At 36.1% G+C, this 23,314-nt stretch overlaps 1 protein-coding gene across 5 annotated transcripts in view; it reads right to left on the reverse strand.

Moving 5' to 3' along the window:
• The window catches only part of LOC145981498 (zinc finger protein zfp-1-like), a 90,668-nt gene extending 83,396 nt beyond the window's left edge, over positions 1-7,272 (reverse strand). For 3 of the 5 annotated variants that reach the window (XM_083114774.1, XM_083114771.1, XM_083114772.1), the window contains exons 1-3: positions 6,934-7,272; positions 4,387-4,466; positions 4,096-4,176 (exon numbers count right to left, since the gene is read on the reverse strand). In XM_083114774.1, coding sequence (XP_082970900.1) covers positions 4,096-4,176; positions 4,387-4,466; positions 6,934-7,042 — 270 coding nt within the window. In that variant the 5' untranslated portion in view covers positions 7,043-7,272. Of the gene's footprint in view, positions 1-4,095; positions 4,177-4,386; positions 4,467-6,933 lie in introns of those variants that run through there. The other 2 variants (XM_083114773.1, XM_083114775.1) reach the window with 2 other exon arrangements.
• Between the last annotated feature and the right edge of the window lie 16,042 nt (positions 7,273-23,314).

Raw genomic sequence — 23,314 nt, forward strand, 5'->3', positions numbered from 1 at the left:
AATATAACATTTTCAAATTTACTTATTGCACATAGAAATAGCACATGAGAAACCTGCATTTGGGTGTAACCCAAACTTACACTAATACAATAATTAATTTTAATTTTGAGATGTCATTCAATACACATTGCCCTGCATTACAAGTTCACAGCTTGTCTGATGCTGTCATTGAATCTTTCAATCCTAAGCGAGTGATTGGGTGACGCAATAGGCTGCTTCCCATGCGATACTGTGGAATGTATATCGGTGCAGGTACGAGCCTCGCAACTCAAAGATGATGAGACAGGAGTTTCTCAGGTAAATGTCCTGTCACTGCCGGGGTGAACGCAATGCAATTGCGAAATACGACAGAACAAAAAAGGCCGGCAGTGATCAGAAAAAAGGGTCAGATCACTTTGAGAGAGCAGCTGGAGGTCTTGAGAGAAAGGGGTTCAAGACACTGCATGCCCAAACAGGGTATAAACATATTTCATTTCATTTATTTAATTTGGTCAAGTGTGTACCTCAATGCAGTCCTTTTGGGGGACATGAGCAAGCCAATGCCGAGTCATTAGGGCTTGATACTGCCACTGCACTGACAAAATGCCTGTATTGAGTACTGTATTACTATAATCATGAAGAGAAAAGCACCTCACAGCAAAAGCAGGCACACAATAATTAACATGAATTTTTTTGACATCGAAGGCAGGAATGGACGTTATGAATATGGCAACATGGAAGCACTTAGGCACAAGTAAAGGATAATATTTTCATCTGCAGTGACCGCGAGGAATGTAAACAAATGACTGTCCACTTTAGTTTGGAAGTTGCCGACAGTGTTCCTCATTTTAGTACACCTGTACCAAAAGCATACAATTTTCTTGGGAGTATTCAGGGTGTAAAAAAGAATCTTAAAAATGAAATATTAGGGTGGATCAAATGAAAACTGAACAGGGGCCACAGAATGAAATCAACATTGTTTATTTCAAACGTAAAATATCCAAAGTTACACAAGCACTTGTCCCACTGTTTCATCAAGCGGTGAATACCCTGCTCGTAGAACTTCTTTGGCTGAGACTGGAACCAGTTGCGAACATTGTCTATGACTTCATTGTTTGAGTGCCCGACCCTGTGGCCGAGTGGTTAGCACATCGCGCTGCGACGCCAAGGGTCCCGGGTTCGAATCCCGGTCGGGCTTGGTTGTTTGTGAATGTCCATTCATCAATTTCATCATTTCATCACTCATCCCCATCTTCGCAAATTAGCCAAGAGGCACAAAACGTGAAGTAAAATAAACTAAATGAAATAAAAAATAAATAAAATAAATTCATTGTCCGAGTGGACCCTTCAATGCCTTTTCAACGGAACAAAGATATGGAAGTCGCATGGCGATAGATCAGAGCTATAGGGTGAGTGTTCCAACACTGTCCACTCAAATGTTGCCAACGTGTTCCTTGTAGCAGCTGATGTATGTGACCGTGCGTTGTCATGCAGCAAAACCACTCCCGTGGATAACAGGGCAGGCTGTTTGGCTTTGATTGCTGCTCGACCGCCTACACATATCACGTGCGACTATCTAGGGCAAGTCCATTATGCAGTAGGGGTTCTCTTCCTTAACTCCCGCTCTAAATCTACACAGGGTTGTCGCCACACCTTGAGGTCCATGGAGTTTTAATCATGTTTTGCCTGTTCAGAATGGCCTTGTCTTGTTTCCAGCGAAAAGAAGACCGATCCTTGAACGTAGCTGTCATCCAAGGCCACAACTTCTGGATTTGATAGATTGATTTGGCGTTTTAAGTCCATTTTATGCACAGTAAGGCTAATCGGGACTGGACCTACAGTTTTAAAGTGGGATTCGAACCCGGAACCCCTTGATTACAAGGTGACAATGCTACCACTGCACCATCAGGAGGCCCCACAACTTCTGGATTAAAACCTTGTGGAAAAAAAGATCCTTGGTGATTTACAAAATTCCAAAGGGACATAGCGCCGGTCCTAATTGAGCTAGGGTGAAAGAAATTGCAGATTTGGAATCTGCGCATCAAGATCTTTCAGAAAAATGTAATAGTGCACATCTAGAATAAAAAATTAAGAAAGTGGAAAATATAAATATAACTCAATACATCCACTGTTCAGTTTTCATTTGATCAACCCTCATAAAATATGTCTAAATATGCCAAGAATTATATCTTATCCACATTGCATTATTGTATTGATAGTACACTGCTATGACAAGCATGAATGATGACATGAAATTGATGAAGGGACACTCACAAAGAGCAGCCAATCAGGCTGGGATTTGAACAGAGGATCGTAAGCTGCAACAATCAATCACTTAGCATGCTGATCTACCTAGCTGGCTACAAGCCACATGCAGCTTGTCTCTTCTCTCTCATTTGTCACAATTACAAATGTTCGACTTTTAAAGAGATAAATCTTCCACTTCTATTGAGGACAGCATTTGTATTTTCCATTACATCATGTTTGAAGCTGTGATGTCTGTTTGCATCAACATTGCATAAACTTGTTAGTATGAAAATGTACATACGTCAGGGTAAGCCTCGAGTCAAGATCATTTCCATCACACCAATCTGAAAGGCTTAGCAAGCTACACAAAACCTTGACTTTACTCTAGGATGGTATCTAGCCTGAAAGCAAGTACCTAAACATCATACAGATGGAAGCAAGTGATTGGTTGTGTTTCGAGAAGGCATGCTCAATCACAGAAAAAACAAAGGATGAAGTTAAAGGGACATTGGTATGTGTATACAGCAACAAGAAACAATTGATGTTTGTATATTTCGATATATACATCTACCTCCACAAGGACCACGTCTATTACAAGATAATGGCAATACGGATAATCTAGATGATAAATCTCCAGAAATTGCATATTATAGATATCCACGTAATTTATTTCATTGGTATATGAATAATTCTGATATCCAGATAACCAAATGACATAGACGAATATAATCCGGCCAATGGCTATTCACCTTCAAGAAAAATATGTTGATATAGAAACATAAATAAAAATATGTTAATTGAAAATATGTCAAATTTGAATAACACCGTAATTGTAATACTCTGATATCAAATTTGAAATAATTTGCCACTTACATAAGCACACATCATTCGCAAACACTGTCGTAGGTACTGCGACAACACTGCTATCAAAATGATAGAATTATGGTTATCATGATAATAAATAACGGAATCTATTTTCTAGTAAGTACAACTGCTAGGGGCTTATTTTAATGCCCATAGTATTTTAATGAAAAAGTAGCGCCAAAAATAGCAAATAGGAGTAGCGTAGCGATCTACTTTTCAGTAAATGTAGCTGTAGTGACTCTACTTTTAAAGTGTAGCGTTCTGATCCATGAATCTTACAAACTCGTGCTGCAGAATGTGCACAATAAACAACTACCAAAGTATATATTCAACAATACACCATATATTTCTGGCTCATTACATGCAGAGTTTGTGTCTATTACTTCCCATTTTTTATTTATTTAGTTTTGAAATACATTACCGGTTGCAGATGACAGCCATTAGTCCACTGCACATGGGATGGGTTAACTTTATTTATACTTGCGGAATCGGAGGGTAAAGTTTTGCTTTTACTTCCAGCTAATCCTACATTTCTGTTGGCGCAACAGATTTCGTGGGTTAACTGAGTTTACTCGTACTTGTGAGTAAATCTACGATGGCGTAAATGGACATGAATATATAAGTTTTGTGTTTAAAAATTGCACAAATCACTAATTTTGCACATTTCCTCCTGCTCATTTTGTGTCACCGTTCTTCCACTTTTGTCTAACTGTGACAATAAGGATAAACCATGGTTAGATGAACGAACATTCAAAAAGAAAAAAAAACACACACCCAGAACCTTCAAAATAATGAGTTGACTATTCAACATGCTTGGCCACCCAAGTTCAACAAATAGCATTTGCTTAAAGCATCCTTCTCATTGAAATATATATATATACATATGCATCATACACACAAATCGGAAAGGAAACAAACTGCGGAAATACTCAGGCAACCAAACCTAACCTACTGAAAATGTAAAAATGCTAAGAACACTAAACCTAATTGGCCTAAACTACTCACGAAAGCATCCTGCAATTGGAAGTTGAGCCCGGCTGCCTCATGTGAAACAAGATTAGGGGTCTGGTGAAGTGAGTATGTGATCTGAAATGTTACGAAACAATGTATCTCATGCTTGCAGAAATAATCACAAGTAAAGTGTACATGTCCGAAGAATTATCCATTCACAATGCTTTGAGAAGCTTCAACAGTAAACAACCAGAATTAGTGTCTAAATTCTACAACTATTATATCCTGCAATACTAGCAGAATTTAGATGTTCCTGAAATAGAAGTAGGAACAGAATTTACTTACTACTCTTGCAGTTCTCTCCTGAGATTCACACTTTCTACAATACCACGGACCAGTAGGAACAGTCACAATTCCATAGCAAGCTGAAAAAATGGAAAAAACATTAATATATAATATTAAATACAATCAAACATTGTTGCTTTGTGAATGAAGAAGTGCAGGGTGGCCCAAAACAAAACTATACCCAATGAAGCGAAGAGTGTTAGTATGTTTGGCCAAGTGCATATGTAACATGTTAAAACTTGGGCAAATGCAGTCACGATAGAGTCGTACGCTCGAAGGCCAGACCAGATGTTGGAAGTGGTCTTGTCTGCATCGAGGCAGCACACATTGTTTTTTTGTTGTTTTTTTTCAGAATGTTTTGTAATGTAGCTTGAAGCTACTGGATGCAATATCGTGGTAACAGTGTAGTATAGGCACAACGTATTTCTTCATTTTTACAGAAGAAAGTGCTTACGGAAATGAGTTTCTGCAGCATCTTGAAAGTTCGTGGAGGTGTTTTCTTTCATCGTGGAATCTATGTGACCGGGAATTCATGTGTTTTCAAGAAAAATATTGGTAACGGTTCCGATTGTTTTACGATTTCTCCTAGCACAAAAACTGATTATCGTAGAATTTTGGAAATCATTGTCACACGAAATTTGAACCTTCCTTAAAGTAATGAGCACTGTTTGGACTCGAAAAAAAGTTATTTATGTTGAAAAAAAAAACTTGAAAATTACCTTACGCAGTTCTCATGGACAAGATATTCTCCGTCGACAAGCGACAGTAAATATCGTAGAAGCATGGGAATGAATGTAGAAGTAAATCAGAACCTTAGTAGAAAGCATTTAGGGACTTTATTTTAATGCTAAGGGAAACAAACCTAACCTGCCCTGCCTAACCTAACCACGAAAGCATATATTGAACAAAACCTTAATTAATCACTAGAACTCCGCAGTATGTGTTAACAGACGTACATCGAAATTGAACCATGTAAAAATTGCATTCGTAGCATGATGAAATCTCAATAAAACAAAAGGAACTTGGGCCAAAATATCTCTCACGCCATATTGTGTGTTACGCAATCGAAAAAAGCAAAAGGCAACCTTCAAGAATCTTTTGCAATGCAGAATACGTAAGTACGAATGTTAAAAATGACGAAATAAACGAGTGAGAGGTGTTGTGCCATACGACACTGTTACCAGTATCGTAACTGCAGTTGATTTTTAAACTCTTGACAAATTTTAAAGAATAAACCAAAACATGTCACTCAAGAAATCTGACAACAACTACAGAAAAACATTCTATGACAAAAAACTGGCTTATTACCACCTTTGTTTTGGGTGTAGTTTTATTTGGGTCTTAATTTTACAAGATTTAGCATTTTCGCGTAGTGTTCTGCAGGATGAGGAAGATGTCACTAAACTGGTTTTCCCATGAAATAACACCACACATTGAAATAATATGGATGTAATAATCATCCTACACATGGCACCTCAGGTAATTTAGAACACAAGCATGTATAAGGAGGATACAATCAAAAAACATTTGAAACTTGGGGAAATTGCATTAAGTTTTCAAACAGTTTAAAAACATTTTAACTGGAGAGGCTAAATGTTATGCTATGAAGTGCATTTCAAAAGTAAGGGCTGATTGGTTGTAAAATGTGACGGTCAAGAGTAATCAGATTATGCTTACACAGTAGATACAAGTAGCTCATTGGACACATGGCAAACATATTCACCAGTCTGCTGTTGTTTGCTTGTGTGTTGAGTGAGTAATTATGGATGCGAGAATAAACAAACCCACCAGTTGTGACAGTCTGACAGTAATGACTGAAGGAAATGTAGGGTACCAAATGTAGTGAAATGCTGTTGTACACCTGACAGCACTGCTCTGGCTTTAGGTTCAGTGAAAATAACCGCTACACTGTTAATTCCTTACATTTTCCATACCAGTGATTGGATTTATTAATCAGTGACAATGAGTAAAATAATATGTTAAGTAAGCCCTACCTAATGAAAGGAAAGGTTTGCTAGTGAAAATATCACTTTATTCTCGTTATGGAGTGAAAATAGTCACGCCGTTAAATTTAATACACTGAAGAGTATTTGCAATTTGCAAAACGTCTCTCCTTGTATTCCACCATAATAGGCAGATAATTAACTTGCATAATCATAATCACATCCCCATCACTTAAGGCAAAGCATGGGCATGCATCTAGGACCTAATACAATACGTGTGAACATTTTCTAAACTGCACTGATATTTGAATTTACCAGGTACTATAACATACCATGCTGAGACAAGAGACCCAATTTTAAGTGGGGCAATAAATCTTGCAATCCAAAATAAAAGTTCTTCAATTTTACCAAACACTATCAAATACACATGTAACAGGAATTGTAAACAGCTCGCTGCGAAAACACTATACCAAGCAATAAAATAACGGACAAAAAATGCAAAACACATTTGCAACGAGGTTACCTTTGAACCTTGAACGTTACAGGTAACGTTAAAAGAGCATTTTGAATGTTATTTTCTTACTTAACCCTTTTAATAGCTCACCTTGGTGTACAGCCACAGTGCAACCTTGACCATCACAGTAAACCAGAGGGTTTTCAGCCCATCCCCGTTCATCGGAACACACACAACAGCCTCCTACCATTTCCTTCATACTGGGTTAAAAATGCCAGGTACCAAGCGTCACTTTAAAAGTGGCTTGTAATTCATTGTGCTGCCATATAAGACAGTCCATCGATGTGAAAATCGCCTCTCACCAAAAGTCCAACAAAGCTCACTAATACCCTATCTATGTTGGTGTTATCAAATCCATTTTATAAACAAAATTCCACGTCCAAAACATAGTTATAACCTAATAACGAACCTAAACCCCACGGACACAATAAAGTTGCGCGCATGCGTTAATCTAGATGGCTCTGGTAGCAAACAATTAAGAAACGAAATATGTTTTCATCCCTTGTATGTGAGTGGGAACTTTCTGTCAATAATTTCAAATATAAGGTACTAGCATTTTCAAGTAATTAATGTCCGCCTACAGAATGGAAAATAATATCTCTATCGGAAACGAATTTTCAAGAGATCAGTGACGCAACTACAGGGGGTGGCAGGAAGGGCATTACCCCTCCAAACTTGGACGGAAACCAATTCTAGGGGGTGGGGTAAACATTGAAGTAAAGAAAAACAAAGCTAGCAGAAATTGTTTTCATATATTTGTTGCATTTTTCATCCAGACGGCCAAGAACACCTGCAAAGGGGCAGCCAGGGGCAATTGCCTACCTTGAATTAAAGATATATGCAAATAAAAATACCTTTCGTAAAATTTTATATAATTTTTGCTGTTGGCTTCTTATGAGGTGGATGAATTGAGACACACACACACACACACACACATACACACACACACACAGACACACACACACATACATACATACATATATATATATATATATATATATATATATATATGAAAGAAACATTGAATAGGTCCACAATTTAGTGTTTACATGTTGCATATGTATTTCCTTATTTTACGTTGCTCCATGTTTGCATATGTGTGAAACATATGTTCTACACGAAAGTTACACGCCATATGTAAAAAAATAATTATATTCGACATTTTTGTCTTTCAGAAATAGGAAATATCGTTTGTGTGCTTGTTTTCCATTATTTGCTAATGTGAAATTGAACGTGTTGAAAATATACCAGGAAAAATTCCAATAATAATAATGTCACTACTACTACTACTACTATTATTATTATTATTATTGGCACGTTTATCCTCCTGGTACTTGCTCCCACGCAAAAATTCGTTGTTGCGCCTCTGCAAGAGATTACAAGTTAAATTTAAACATTGTATTTTGTGAAGGGGTGGTTCAAAATAAAATTTTCGCCCGACGAAGAGGATTTTGGATTTTCTCTAATTTCTACCCCGCCCCCCCCCCCCCACCTATTAACTTCCCACGCCTCAATAAAAAAACATGACCATGTTTTACGGTATATAGCGAGAAGAAAGTACAGCCTTGCTTTTGAAAAAAAACGTAACTTTGTGTGTTACTATTCAAGATCACGTTTATTGTAGACATGTTTTTATTTAATACCTTCATAATCATTTCAAAATAAAACTAATCTCAACTTAAATTGCTACATTATTTTGTAATGTTGTGCAGTAGAAATTTCAATAAAATTTTGTCTGCTTCAGGGGGAAGCCCCGGTTTGGCGACACCGGTAATCAGTAGTGTAAAATACTATAGGATGAGGACACACATAGCGTACAAATGAAGAGGTTATTTGATTAAACAGCCCGATTTGGCTACACTTAAAACTATGCCAAGATGCCCATATGCCCCAATTGCTCAGGTGTGCTATGCTCTCAATCCCAAGAATCTTGAATCCTAGTGTACAAATGAAGAACCCTCAACAGACAGATTTGGCTACACTTAAAATTATGTCAAGTACCCATATGATCTTATTGCTTATAGTGTGCTACTCGGTCAAAATCCCAAGAATCCTGAATTCTAGTGTACAAATGAAGAATCCTCAACAGATTGATTTGCCCATGTGTGCAAAAGCTACATCTGTGAGATTGTTGTCCATAAGCTTGTCAAAAATATGCCCCTCTTGATATTGTTATGGCTACACTTAAAACTAAGCCAAGATGCTCATATCCTCATGCTCTAACAACTTACAGATCTAATTCAATACAGGATTATCTTGGACAAAGGCAGGCTGCAAAATTGAACTGTTACATGTTTTCTTTCTAATCTTTGATCAGTTTTATTGCAAGCAATTACTTATCTCAGAAATGTATTAGTCTGTCAGACAGTTTCGATCGGGAAAATTGATGCATTTCTGAGCTAAGTAATTGCTTGCCCCGGGCAATAAATTATGCAAGCCTGGGGGTTTTCATATGCTGGCACGCATGGGATATAATCTACACAGAAAAATAAGCTGAAAGGGGGCATTATTGATATTTCTATGTAATTCACTGAAAGAGCATAAAACTTCAATTAATATTTCTGTGTAATAGAGGGAAAATCTTAGTAAAAGAACATTGCCTTCTTGCACGACAGCATGTATACCTGAGTCCAATTCTAAAAAGCTTTGCTCTGATAATATATACACAAGTAAGACATTGAGAATATTCATTGCACAGTTAAAATCCAATTTTGACTGTATTAGCTGATATCCAGCTCATAGCTCCTGGGCTCTGATACTCAGTAGAGTGTGGGCATAGTCCCATGGCCTATATGCCTTGTAATCAAAGGCTCCTGGGTTTGAGGCCTCCCCATGGAGAAATATTAATTTTGCTGCCTTGTAATCAAGGGCCCCGGGTTTGATACCTGGTAGAGAGTGTGGGCCTCCCTGATGGCAAAGTGTTGGTATTATATGCCTTGTAATCAAAGGCTTCTGGCTTTGAGGCCTCCCCATGGAGAAGTGTTGGTATTGTTGCCTTGTAATCAAAGGCTTCTGGGTTTGAGGCCTGGTAAAATGTGTGAGATTGAAATACATGTGGCAGAATAATATCCCCACACGTGAGACTTTGAGAATATTCACTGCTAGCTGATATCCAGCTGATGTTTGATACCTGGTAGAGTGTGTTATACAACAGCATAATAGAGCAAAATTATTTTATATTGGGGATCACCAGAGCCTAGTTACTGCTGTTGTCTGGGTATAAAAGCACCAGCTCAGCCACTAACTGCTGTTATAATTGTTTTGGCATTCTATCCATAGTTCTGTTTTTTTGAACCCCAAGAAATTTTATATAATAAACCAACAACAAAAATGCCAAATCAAAAATATTGTAATCAATGCAATAAGAATATATCCAGCCCTAATTGGGCTAAGCACCCAAAGAATTGTAATCCAGATAAATGCAGAACTCTCACAAAAATATGCCCAAAATGCCACAGAAAATATAGCATGGAATACTTCACATATAAACATATAGATACTTGTTCTGCACAGTCATCAATATTGCCAAACAAAATTGATTGGAAATATTGGTGTGATTGCTCTGTATAGCTTAGATTGCAAGGCTAAATTTTGCAATTTTCTAGACTAGGAGCTAGATATTGCACACCAGAAACAAGCCATAAAATGCCTCTCCACAAATTATGTGAGCATCATGGAGCACACAATAGGATTTTAATCCCTACCTTGTACAAGTGACCATGATTTGTGGTAACAAATTCAATATAACTATTTATTGTTTTCCCAAAAACTTTCTTCAAAAATCTGTAATGCACCCAATTTGCACTCTGATCTGCAATAATATATATCCTGTACTCTGGAGGAAATTCATAGCAATTGCAGAACCAATAATAAAAGCTGTCCTTTTGAAAGCTAACAAACATTCCCACAATTCTCCTAGATCTGTTGTATACAATTATTTCAAACTTGCTGAGTATTTTCAGGGATATGTATTGAAAAACCCTGTTACTGGCAAGCACCCACTGCATCTCAGTCTCATTCTGCACTGCAAACAGGTCATACTCGGACAGGCCAAAAAACCTAAGCTTGAAATTATTCACAAGTAACTCGGATTTTATGTACCTTGAAATGGATCTTCTCTCAAAAAAATCCATACAGGCAGATATTTAACAACATATCTGTAAAAACATATTACACAGTCAATGATTGCTTCCCACAACTGCACATAATATTAGCCTCATGCAGTGATTCAATAATACACCTATAATTGCAATCCCTGAATTTTTGTCTCAAAAAATACAATTGAATTGAGTTGGTGTTTTAAGTCCACTTTATGCACAGTAAGGCTAATCGGGACTGCACCTACAGTTTAAAGTGGGATCCGAACCACTTGTGCCTCCACCGGGTATCGAACCCGGCACCCCTTGATTACAAGGCAATGACGCTACCACTGCGCCATGGGGGAGGCCCTGTCTCAAAAAAATACAAAACAATATGTATGTGCTCGTGGCATTCAACAAGATCCATATTGAAATCCTCACCACTGTACAAATTCCCATCATCTGTTGTGACAAATTTAACACTGTCACCTAGAAATATTTTGTTCATCCTATTGAAATATTTGTAATGTGTCCAGTTTAAACTCTGATCTAAAATCATATATATACTGTACTCTCTGTTAAATTTATTGCAGCTGCTAAACCAATAATTTGCATATAATCTCAACATGCTAAGATTCTGATAAGACTTGTTTTTGTAAAAACTAACAAACATCCCTACAATCCTCCTGTGCCTGTTGTAAACAATTCTTTCAAACTTGCTGATCATCTTCAGGAACAAATATTGGAAAATTCTATCACTGGCAAGCACCCACTGCATCTCAGTTTCATTTTGTACTGCAAACAGGTCATACTCAGACAGGCCAAAAAACCTGAGCTTGAATTCCTCAACAAGTGACTCGGATTTTATGTATCTTGAAATGCATCTCCTCTCAAAAAATTCCATACAATTCTGAATGCTACCCATATGTACAACACTATATAGAACAAAACAGGGTACATGTATAATTATTGCACAATTACCTTGAGCTGTCTCTGCTGGGCTGCCTGCTGCAACTCTATGGCACAAACCAGATTCACCTGAAATACATATCACACTGAGAGGCTGCACAATTGTTTTCCACAGTTGCATATGTCATGCAAATTATTCTCCTCCAGTGATTTAACAATACAATCACAAGTACAGTCTCTAAATTTTTGCCTTAGGAAATACATAACAAGCTTATTCAAATATGTATAGTTTTTGCAACAGACAAAATCTGGATTGAAATTCTTACTATTGTATAGATGCACATTATCAGTTGTAACAAAATCAATCTTCTTATCTATAGACAGGTTGTTAATTTTATTTGAATATTTATAATGTCTCCAATTTACACTCTGAAATGTAAGAATGTACATATACTCTGCAAACAATTCACAGCAATTGTTGAACCAGTGACTGTCAAACAATTTTAACATGTAATAATAATAATAATAATGACTATCTGTATGAAAATTTACAAAACACCCAACAATCCTCCTGCCCCTGTTGTATGTAAATCCACTGCATCTCAGTTTCATTCTGCACAGCAAACAAGTCATACTCGGACAGGCCAGAAAACCTAAGCTTTAAATCATCAACAAGTAACTCAGATTTTATGTATTTCAAAATACATCTCTGTCAAAAAATCCTGTATCAGAATTATCCATGCAATAATATAAAATTTTCACAATTACCTTGCCTGCTGCCTTATATTGCTTAGTAATTGATGATTGTTAGGAATCTTGCCTGTTGTATCTATAAAAATAAATAATATTGTTAATTCATGTATTATTCTTTGTTCAAATCTGGATTATGCTGTACTTTACAAACTTGTTTTACACCGAGATATTAGAGAATTTTTTCCCACAGCTGCATGTGTCATGCTGTTTTCTTCCAGTGATTCAACAACAATCAGAAGTACAATTTCTGCATGTTTTGAGTAGCATACAAGTTCTGGATTGAAATCCTCGCTACTGTACAAATTCCATCATCTGTTGTGCAAAAATTTATAGTGCAATTTGAACTCTGATCTGAAATTAGGTACAGTTTGTGAGTTGTTGAACCAGTGATTATCATATATTCTCAGTAGGGAGTTATAATAATAATAATAATAATTGTTTTTGTAAAAATTGACAAAGAATCCAACAATTCTCCTGTTGGAGAATGGAAGTATGGAATATTACAAGAATGTTGAGAGACAAGAACCACCCCAATATAGAGAGGTGGAAAGGGATTGTTGCTACTGCCCTGTTAATCCTGAAACAGGATATTCTCAGTGCGGGCCTACAGTTTTGAGCTATGTTTGCCTTCTTCTGTGTGATAGCACTAATTTTGATTCTGGGCCGCTTATATTTCTGGGGGTGACTCGGCATGGCCCACTGAACAACATACTCAAATTTTGAAAAAAAAAACAATAATTTTGTTTCTCTGATATCTCTGAAACTATTCATGCTAGAGACATGGGGCTTGGTGATTTCTCATAGACATGCCAAAATGCAACTTTTTGATCTCTATAATTTTTTCAAAAAATCTTGTTGTTCTCTAGATCCTGAATAACTTGCCTATTTTTCAAGATAGACGTATGGGAGTTGTGTATTTCAACTCTGTATGTTGTTTAGAAGTTTTGTGAAAAATCGATAATTTTTTTATTTTGTGATTTCTCAAAAACTACAAGTGCTGGAGACCTGAAATATTTTCAGGTGAATTCTGTGCATGATTCTCTATGTTTTAGGTCTCTATAATTTTTTTAATAGATGCAATATTTAAGCTGCAAATGTCCAATTTATGTCTGTTCTATAAATATAATTTTATTGAAAGTGCAGTATTAACAGTATTTTGAGAATTATGTATTCTGTGCCACTCCAGCAGGGAGATATAAACTTGTGGTACCCTACTGAACAACATACTCAAAATTTGAAAAATCGATAATTTTTTGAATTTGATTATCTCAGAAATTATAAGTGGTGGACACCTGGAATCTTTTCAGATGTTATGCATGTACAATTATCTATGTTTTGTGTCTATATTTTTTTCAAAAAACTTGTAATTTTACCTATGCACTTGAATAACTCAAAAATAATGCATGTGACAAGTATAGTGGTTTGAGATTTGAACTCCCCTGGCTGTTATACATGTTTTTGAAAAAATCGATAATTTTTTGAACTTGATTATCTCAGAAACTATAAGTGGTGGGGACCTGGAATCTTTTCAGATGTTATGCATGTACAATTCTCTATGTTTTGTGTCTCTATAATTTTTTCAAAAAACTTGTAATTCTACCCATGTGCTTGAATAACTCAAGAATAATGCATGTGACAAGTATAGTGGTTTGAGATTTGAACTCCCCTGGCTGTTATACATGTTTTTGAAAAAATCGATAATTTTTATAAGTGGTGGGGACCTGGAATTACAATTGTACAGGCATAGAACTGCTATAATTTTACATATACATGTGTTTAAATATTAAGCTCAGAGAATAGGTACAATCCTTTGAAACTCTCAGAGAACATCAATAAATTGATTTTATAAGACATGCAGAGGGCTTTTAGTGTGAGTGCAGGCCTTTTAGCCTAAGTACATATTGATTACCCAAGACATGCAGAAGGTAGTAATGTATTGATTGTAGCTTGAATATAACACAGCTTAGAAATGTTATAACGGCTGTGCAATATTTATACTGATTACAACTATAAAATATATACTGTACATTTGACTGTTTATAAATAAATATGTGGTATTTTGACTGCTTGTATCTGCTTGTCCCTGACAAGTCCCTGACAAGTTTGTAGAAGATCTGCTGTTAAAATCCCTAAGAGATTACATGGATGAGTGCAATATAGATGCAGGCCAGGTTGCAGCTTTGAACAGTTACATGAATACATTCTTCAAACTGCTTGCTGACAACAAGTGCCTTGTCAAGAATCAGGAGAGGAAAATTCTAAAGCAATGGACAATTGCTCAGATACAAAATCCATATATTGATTAATATATTACATATTGCCTGAGTAACACTGTACAGATACAAGCAGTTTTAAGCAGTCAAATCATTGTACAGATACAAGCAGTCAAAATACCACATATACATATACCTGTCCGAGTATGACTTGTTTGCTGTGCAGAATGAAACTGAGATGCAGTGGATTTACATACAACAGGGGCAGGAGGATTGTTGGGTGTTTTGTAAATTTTCATACAGATAGTCATTATTATTATTATTATTACATGTTAAAATTGTTTGACAGTCACTGGTTCAACAATTGCTGTGAATTGTTTGCAGAGTATATGTACATTCTTACATTTCAGAGTGTAAATTGGAGACATTATAAATATTCAAATAAAATTAACAACCTGTCTATAGATAAGAAGATTGATTTTGTTACAACTGATAATGTGCATCTATACAATAGTAAGAATTTCAATCCAGATTTTGTCTGTTGCAAAAACTATACATATTTGAATAAGCTTGTTATGTATTTCCTAAGGCAAAAATTTAGAGACTGTACTTGTGATTGTATTGTTAAATCACTGGAGGAGAATAATTTGCATGACATATGCAACTGTGGAAAACAATTGTGCAGCCTCTCAGTGTGATATGTATTTCAGGTGAATCTGGTTTGTGCCATAGAGTTGCAGCAGGCAGCCCAGCAGAGACAGCTCAAGGTAATTGTGCAATAATTATACATGTACCCTGTTTTGTTCTATATAGTGTTGTACATATGGGTAGCATTCAGAATTGTATGGAATTTTTTGAGAGGAGATGCATTTCAAGATACATAAAATCCGAGTCACTTGTTGAGGAATTCAAGCTCAGGTTTTTTGGCCTGTCTGAGTATGACCTGTTTGCAGTACAAAATGAAACTGAGATGCAGTGGGTGCTTGCCAGTGATAGAATTTTCCAATATTTGTTCCTGAAGATGATCAGCAAGTTTGAAAGAATTGTTTACAACAGGCACAGGAGGATTGTAGGGATGTTTGTTAGTTTTTACAAAAACAAGTCTTATCAGAATCTTAGCATGTTGAGATTATATGCAAATTATTGGTTTAGCAGCTGCAATAAATTTAACAGAGAGTACAGTATATATATGATTTTAGATCAGAGTTTAAACTGGACACATTACAAATATTTCAATAGGATGAACAAAATATTTCTAGGTGACAGTGTTAAATTTGTCACAACAGATGATGGGAATTTGTACAGTGGTGAGGATTTCAATATGGATCTTGTTGAATGCCACGAGCACATACATATTGTTTTGTATTTTTTGAGACAAAAATTCAGGGATTGCAATTATAGGTGTATTATTGAATCACTGCATGAGGCTAATATTATGTGCAGTTGTGGGAAGCAATCATTGACTGTGTAATATGATTTTACAGATATGTTGTTAAATACCTGCCTGTATGGATTTTTTTGAGAGAAGATCCATTTCAAGGTACATAAAATCCGAGTTACTTGTGAATAATTTCAAGCTTAGGTTTTTTGGCCTGTCCGAGTATGACCTGTTTGCAGTGCAGAATGAGACTGAGATGCAGTGGGTGCTTGCCAGTAACAGGGTTTTTCAATACATATCCCTGAAAATACTCAGCAAGTTTGAAATAATTGTATACAACAGATCTAGGAGAATTGTGGGAATGTTTGTTAGCTTTCAAAAGGACAGCTTTTATTATTGGTTCTGCAATTGCTATGAATTTCCTCCAGAGTACAGGATATATATTATTGCAGATCAGAGTGCAAATTGGGTGCATTACAGATTTTTGAAGAAAGTTTTTGGGAAAACAATAAATAGTTATATTGAATTTGTTACCACAAATCATGGTCACTTGTACAAGGTAGGGATTAAAATCCTATTGTGTGCTCCATGATGCTCACATAATTTGTGGAGAGGCATTTTATGGCTTGTTTCTGGTGTGCAATATCTAGCTCCTAGTCTAGAAAATTGCAAAATTTAGCCTTGCAATCTAAGCTATACAGAGCAATCACACCAATATTTCCAATCAATTTTGTTTGGCAATATTGATGACTGTGCAGAACAAGTATCTATATGTTTATATGTGAAGTATTCCATGCTATATTTTCTGTGGCATTTTGGGCATATTTTTGTGAGAGTTCTGCATTTATCTGGATTACAATTCTTTGGGTGCTTAGCCCAATTAGGGCTGGATATATTCTTATTGCATTGATTACAATATTTTTGATTTGGCATTTTTGTTGTTGGTTTATTATATAAAATTTCTTGGGGTTCAAAAAACAGAACTATGGATAGAATGCCAAAACAATTATAACAGCAGTTAGTGGCTGAGCTGGTGCTTTTATACTCAGACAACAGCAGTAACTAGGCTCTGGTGATCCCCAATATAAAATAATTTTGCTCTATTATGCTGTTGTATAACACACTCTACCAGGTATCAAACATCAGCTGGATATCAGCTAGCAGTGAATATTCTCAAAGTCTCACGTGTGGGGATATTATTCTGCCACATGTATTTCAATCTCACACATTTTACCAGGCCTCAAACCCAGAAGCCTTTGATTACAAGGCAACAATACCAACACTTTGCCATGAGGAAGGCCTACACATTTTTACCAGGTTTCTGACCCGGAGCCCTTGATTACAAGGCAGCAATATTAACACTTCTCCATGGAGAGGCCTCAAACCCAGGAGTCTTTGATTACAAAGCATATAAGCCATAGGGCTATGCCACGCTCTACTGAGTATCAGAGCCCAGGAGCTTCTTGATTACAAGGCATAAAAGCCATAGAGCTATGCCCACACTCTCTACCGGTCTTCACACCAGGAGCTCTAAGCTGGATATCAGCTTTGCAGTGAATATTTTCTTCAAAGTCTTACTTGTGTATATATTATTGAAATAGAGTCGGGTTTGCATGAAAGCATGCAAGAGGGTAATGTTCTTTTACTAAGAATTTTCCCCCTATTACACAGAAATATTAATTGAAGTTTTATGCTCTTCCAGTGAATTGGAGTCAATGCCATATCAATAATGGAATATGAAAGCCCCTAAGCCCCTAAGCAATTACTTAACTCAGAAATGTATTAGTCTGTCAGACAATTTCGATCGGGAAAATTAATACATTTCTGAGCTAAGCAATTACTACCCCGGGCAATAAAACTGATCAAAGATTAGAAAGAAAGCACGTAACAATTCAATTTGCAACTGCCTTTGTCCAAGGTAATCCTATATTGAATTAGATCTATAAATTGTTAGAGCATGAGGATATGAGCATTTTTGGCTTAGTTTTAAGTGTAGCCATAACAATATCAAGAGGGGCATATTTTTGACAAGCTTATGGACAACAATCTCACAGATGTAGCTTTTGTACACATGGCCGAATCAATCTGTTGAGGCTTCTTCATTTGTACACTAGAATTCAGGATTCTTGGGATTTTGACAGAGTAGCACGCTGTAAGCAATAAGATCATATGGGTACTTGACATAATTTTAAGTGTAGCCAAATCTGTCTGTTGAGGGTTCTTCATTTGTACACTAGGATTCAAGATTCTTGGGATTGAGGGTAACACTTTACTATACCTGAGACAGATTTCTTCAAATTTACAGGAGAAAATACTTACGCAAATCATTTTCTGTAGCGTTGTTGATGTTCGGGAATGTAATTTTGATTCATTTTAATGCGAATGCATGTGGTTTTGTACGAAAATCTATTTCCGACGTGCTATTTCTGCTGCCGCCATTTGCTTCCTGCATGAGAGCACAATACGCTCTCGTATTGTCCGTATATGCTAAATTGAACGAAAGGAGTGCTAATGGAACCAAACCTAACAGGCCTAACCTAACCTAGTAGGCATACCTCGTCCCCGTGATGGTTTGTGGGGCTATCGTGAATTTTTGGGCTAACGTCAATGGTTTTTCTGGCTCAAGGAACGATCAACGGTAAGCTATCGCCATGTTGTGTGTGGAAATAAACAAGAACAGTAAGTACTCGTAAATGTAAGAAATATACATTACTTTCCTAACAAATTCAATTATTTCACCTAAATAAGTGTTCCGGAATGCAGAATAGTACGTTAGCAATGTAAAAAATTACGAAAGAAATGATTCCCAGGTGTCTCAGGTATAGTAAAGTAGTACTACCGGATTGAGAGCATAGCACACCTGAGCAATTGGGGCATATGGGCATCTTGGCATAGTTTTAAGTGTAGCCAAATCGGGCTGTTTAATCAAATAACCTCTTCATTTGTACGCTATGTGTGTCCTCATCCTATAGTATTTTACACTACTGTAATCGCCCGGCTCTTAATATTTGGAAGGATCACTGTGATATAGTGGCGGCTATTAGGGGGCCGTAGGGGAGCAGTTGCCCCCCCCACTCTTTGCCACTTTTGCCTCCGCACTATTCTAAACCTTATCTACCAAGGGAAAGTAAACTGTCCTTGCTCCCTTCCCCCAGTTTTGAAACCCAATCGCCGCCACTGCTGTGGTAGAACAGTAGGAAGGATCTTGTGGATGGTCAACGCAGGCTATTACCCAGTGTTTGGAAGTAACTGGTTACAAGTAACAGTTACTTTTTTAGAAAATGTAACTGTAACTAGTTACTTTTAAAAGTAACCACCCTGCGTTAATCTAGATGACTCTGGTAGCTAACAATTAAGAAACGAAATAAGTTTTCATCCCTTGCATGTGAGTGGGAACTTTCTGTCAATAATTTCAAATATAAGGTACTGTAATTTAATAGCATTTTCAAGTGGTAGTTACTGAGTTACTTTGTTACGATAGAAGCAACGTTTTAACAGTTACTTTTACAGTTACTTTGCGACACTTAAATTACTATGGAAGTGTCATAAATAGGGCTCGGAAGTTGAAGACCTATAAATTGCCAAAAAAAGACCTATAAAAAAACCTAAAAATATAAAAAAAGAACCTAAAAACGGAAAAAAGGACGTATAAATGTGTTATAAATTAATTAATAACTTCAGTTTTAATTACATATTTAATGAATATGTGCGGCACCTCCTTATCTGACTTGAGATCTTTTCAGGCGCGTGCTGTCTGGTCGTATACACCATGCTGAAAGCTTCAAAACAAGATAAAGTTGCCACTTACACATTCCAGACAAGTTAGGGTTAAAGGACCTTGTACCGTACCTGCTTCAGTCGTCCAAGACTGTTTTTCTCTCGTTTCAGGGATGGTTCATATATATACATATATTATTTCTTTACTACAGAAAGGATGTTTAAGAGGTGATGAACTGATGATGATTCGAATTGAGAATGGCCAGTAAAAACGTAGTCGAAAGAAGGTGAAGTTGCAAAAAAAAGCCGTTAAAATAGGCTAAAAAAAGACCAATAAGCCAAAAAACGCCGAAAAAGGCAAAAAAGGACAAATAAAAAATACCTTTTTCTGGCCTACAATGACCCAAAATGAACATATATTATGTTGGACTTCGTCTTTGGACACTGAAGCAAGCCTTTTACTTGTACTTCAACGAAACATCCTAGTATTTATCTTTATCCAAATCTACTTACAGTTTGTTGAATTCAAAGAAAACTCGGACGTCACTATATATAATTTCAATATATTTTTCACTTATTGATCTACTGTCTTTTGTTTTTCGTTGCTATGCTCAAAATATGTATAGAAATTTATACATCGCAATTTCACATTATCAATAATTAATTATACATCTTATTAATTCTACAACGTTTTGGAACATAACAAAATAGTAATTCATAACAACATAAATATCATAATGCATGTTAAACACAAAATTAAACAATAAATAATAAATGAAATAAATGAACATCTTTGGGTCAGTCACAATACGCACCCCTTCCGGGTGAAAATTTTCGACTTATTTAAGATCTGTAAATATCGAAAATTTTACATTTAGTTACAAACTTGTGAACATTGCATTTTTAAATTATAACATATTTTTTTTTTCAAACAATATTAATTCAGTTCACTATGATCTCCGTGAATCAAACTTGACTGACATATTCTTCATTTTGTTTTAGTTGCATGCATTCAGTACATTAAATGAATAAACAATATTATTGACTATGCAAATATCCAACATTTTTCATTGTAGAATTATTCGTAGTTACCTAAACCTAACTACATACAAGAATAATTTAGACAAATTTAAGCAACTCTGTTTTCCTGTCTGCTGAACAATTAAACTTCTTTACATTAGACAAATTTTGCTTATTTACAGATTTCTTTCCATCTAGAGACATAAGTTCCACATAATTGTTCTTAACATTTTTAACTAAGTAAGGACCTAACCATAAATCCATAAATTTGTGAATTTTCTTATTAAGAAAGCTGCTCTTCTCGTGGTTTTTAACAAGAACAATATCATTGACTGCGATTGTGATATTCCTTCCATCCTCTTTCTTCGGTTTGGTTATAGCCCTTTTCTTCATTCTTGTTTTTGCCATTAGACATTTATTCTGCCATGTTACCTTCTCCAGTTCAGATGGCCAATTAATTTGATGAAATACTGCATTCTTGACATTATCATGAAGAAACAATTCATTCGGCGTAAATCCTGTAACCTCAGATACCGAACTGTTTAAAAGTCCAATAATTACACTTAAGTGTTTAAACCACTACTGATGATTATGCTTTGTGTATAGTCTTAGTAGCCTGATTATTTCCTTATTGTATCGCTCAATTGGGTTGGAGAAAGGTGAATACACTGATGTTGTAAGATGTTTTATTCCATTCGATCCTACAAAACTCTTCCATTCAACTGATCGAAATTAAGATCCATTGTCAGACAAAATTACTTTAGAAAGTGGATAGTGATAAAAATATTGCAGTTGGAACTTATTTATAATTTCCTTGGTTGTAGCTTTTCTCAAAGGGTAGGCCATTATAAATTTCGACATAAAGTCCACTATTGTTATAATAAAGCTATAACCTTGTGATTTCGGTAAAGGTCCAATAAGGTCTATAGAAAGCATACTGTGAGGGGTTGTAGTATGTACATGCAAAAATTTCTTTATCAATTTTTAAGACTGCCTGCTTAGTCTTTGCACATGTTAAGCAGTTTCTGAGATATTCCTTAAGAGTATCTTTCATTTTTGGCCAATAAAAACAATCTTTGCATTTATTATGAACCTTAAAATATCCAAAATGACCTTGTTTATCGTGAAGTCGATGTTAAATTTTAGGTACCAACTCCCTTGGAACTACCAGTTTCCACTTATCGTCTGGAAAGTGCTTCAGAAACAGAAGACCGTCATGGAATGTGTAAATCTCTTTGGATCCTTTCGGAGTATTGCTTTCCTTTAAATGCCATATAATTTCAGAACATGGCACAGTGGTAGCGTCTTTGCCTTGTAATCAAGGGGTCCCGGGTTCGATACCCGGTGGAGGCACAAGTGGTTCGGATCCCACTTTAAACTGTAGGTCCAGTCCCGATTAGCCTTACTGTGCAAAAAGTGGACTTAAAACACCAACTCAAACCAAATTTCAGAACAGCATTGATCCAGTCTTTGACTCTCCTTCCAAAAGTCAACTGTGTCCTCATCAACAATATCTAAATTCAAATAATTAATGTATAATTCATTGATGAGAGGAACGCCTGTAGATAAATCAGGATACCTACTAAGAGTATCGGCAGCTTGGTTACAAGTTCCAGGTATATGATGCACGGAATAATCAAATCCTTGTAGTTTTAAGGACCATCTGTTTAGTCTCTGATTTAATGACTTCGCAGACTCCAGCCATGATAATGATTTGTGATCAGTATACAAATGAACTTTGGTTCCAGCAACATATATATAAAATTTTTCAAAAGCAAAAAGAATTGCCAAACATTCGATCTCGTGCGTACTATAAGTCACCTCATTACCGCGAAGAACTCTGCTTGCATATTGAATAATTTTGAGATCCTCTCCTGAAGTGTCGCCATTTTGCCATAAAACCGCACCGATCCCCTTCTTCGAGCCATCTACATTTATGTTGAAAGGTTCTGAAAAATCAGGTTGTGCTAAACCCTCGGAAGATATAACTAACTCACGTAACTTTCTCAAATGCCTTTGAATGCAATTCCTTCCACATCCAAGGAACATCAGATTTCAGAAGTTCATAAAGAGGCTGAGCAGTTTCTGCAAATTTATTTATAAATTTTCGTCTCCAGTTGACCAAGCCAAGGAATTTACGAAGAGCTCTTTTGTTATTAGGTGTCGGAAAATTTATTATTGCAGAATTCTTGCTTGAATCAACTTTAATTTGGCTTCCAGAAACTATATGGCCAAGAAAAGAAATTTCCTTGCATGAAAATTTGCACTTCGAAAACTTAATTGACATATTAGCCTCCTTGAGTTTCTGAATAACAGCTTCTATATGCCGTAAATGTTCCTGCCAAGTTTTACTGAAGATCAAGAGGTCATCCAAGTAGCAAACAACGTAATCATTAAATTCC

This window comes from Lepisma saccharinum, chromosome 29 (genome assembly GCF_977018435.1).
Source record: "Lepisma saccharinum chromosome 29, izLepSacc3.1, whole genome shotgun sequence".
In the NCBI taxonomy this organism is placed as follows: Eukaryota; Metazoa; Arthropoda; class Insecta; order Zygentoma; family Lepismatidae; genus Lepisma; species Lepisma saccharinum.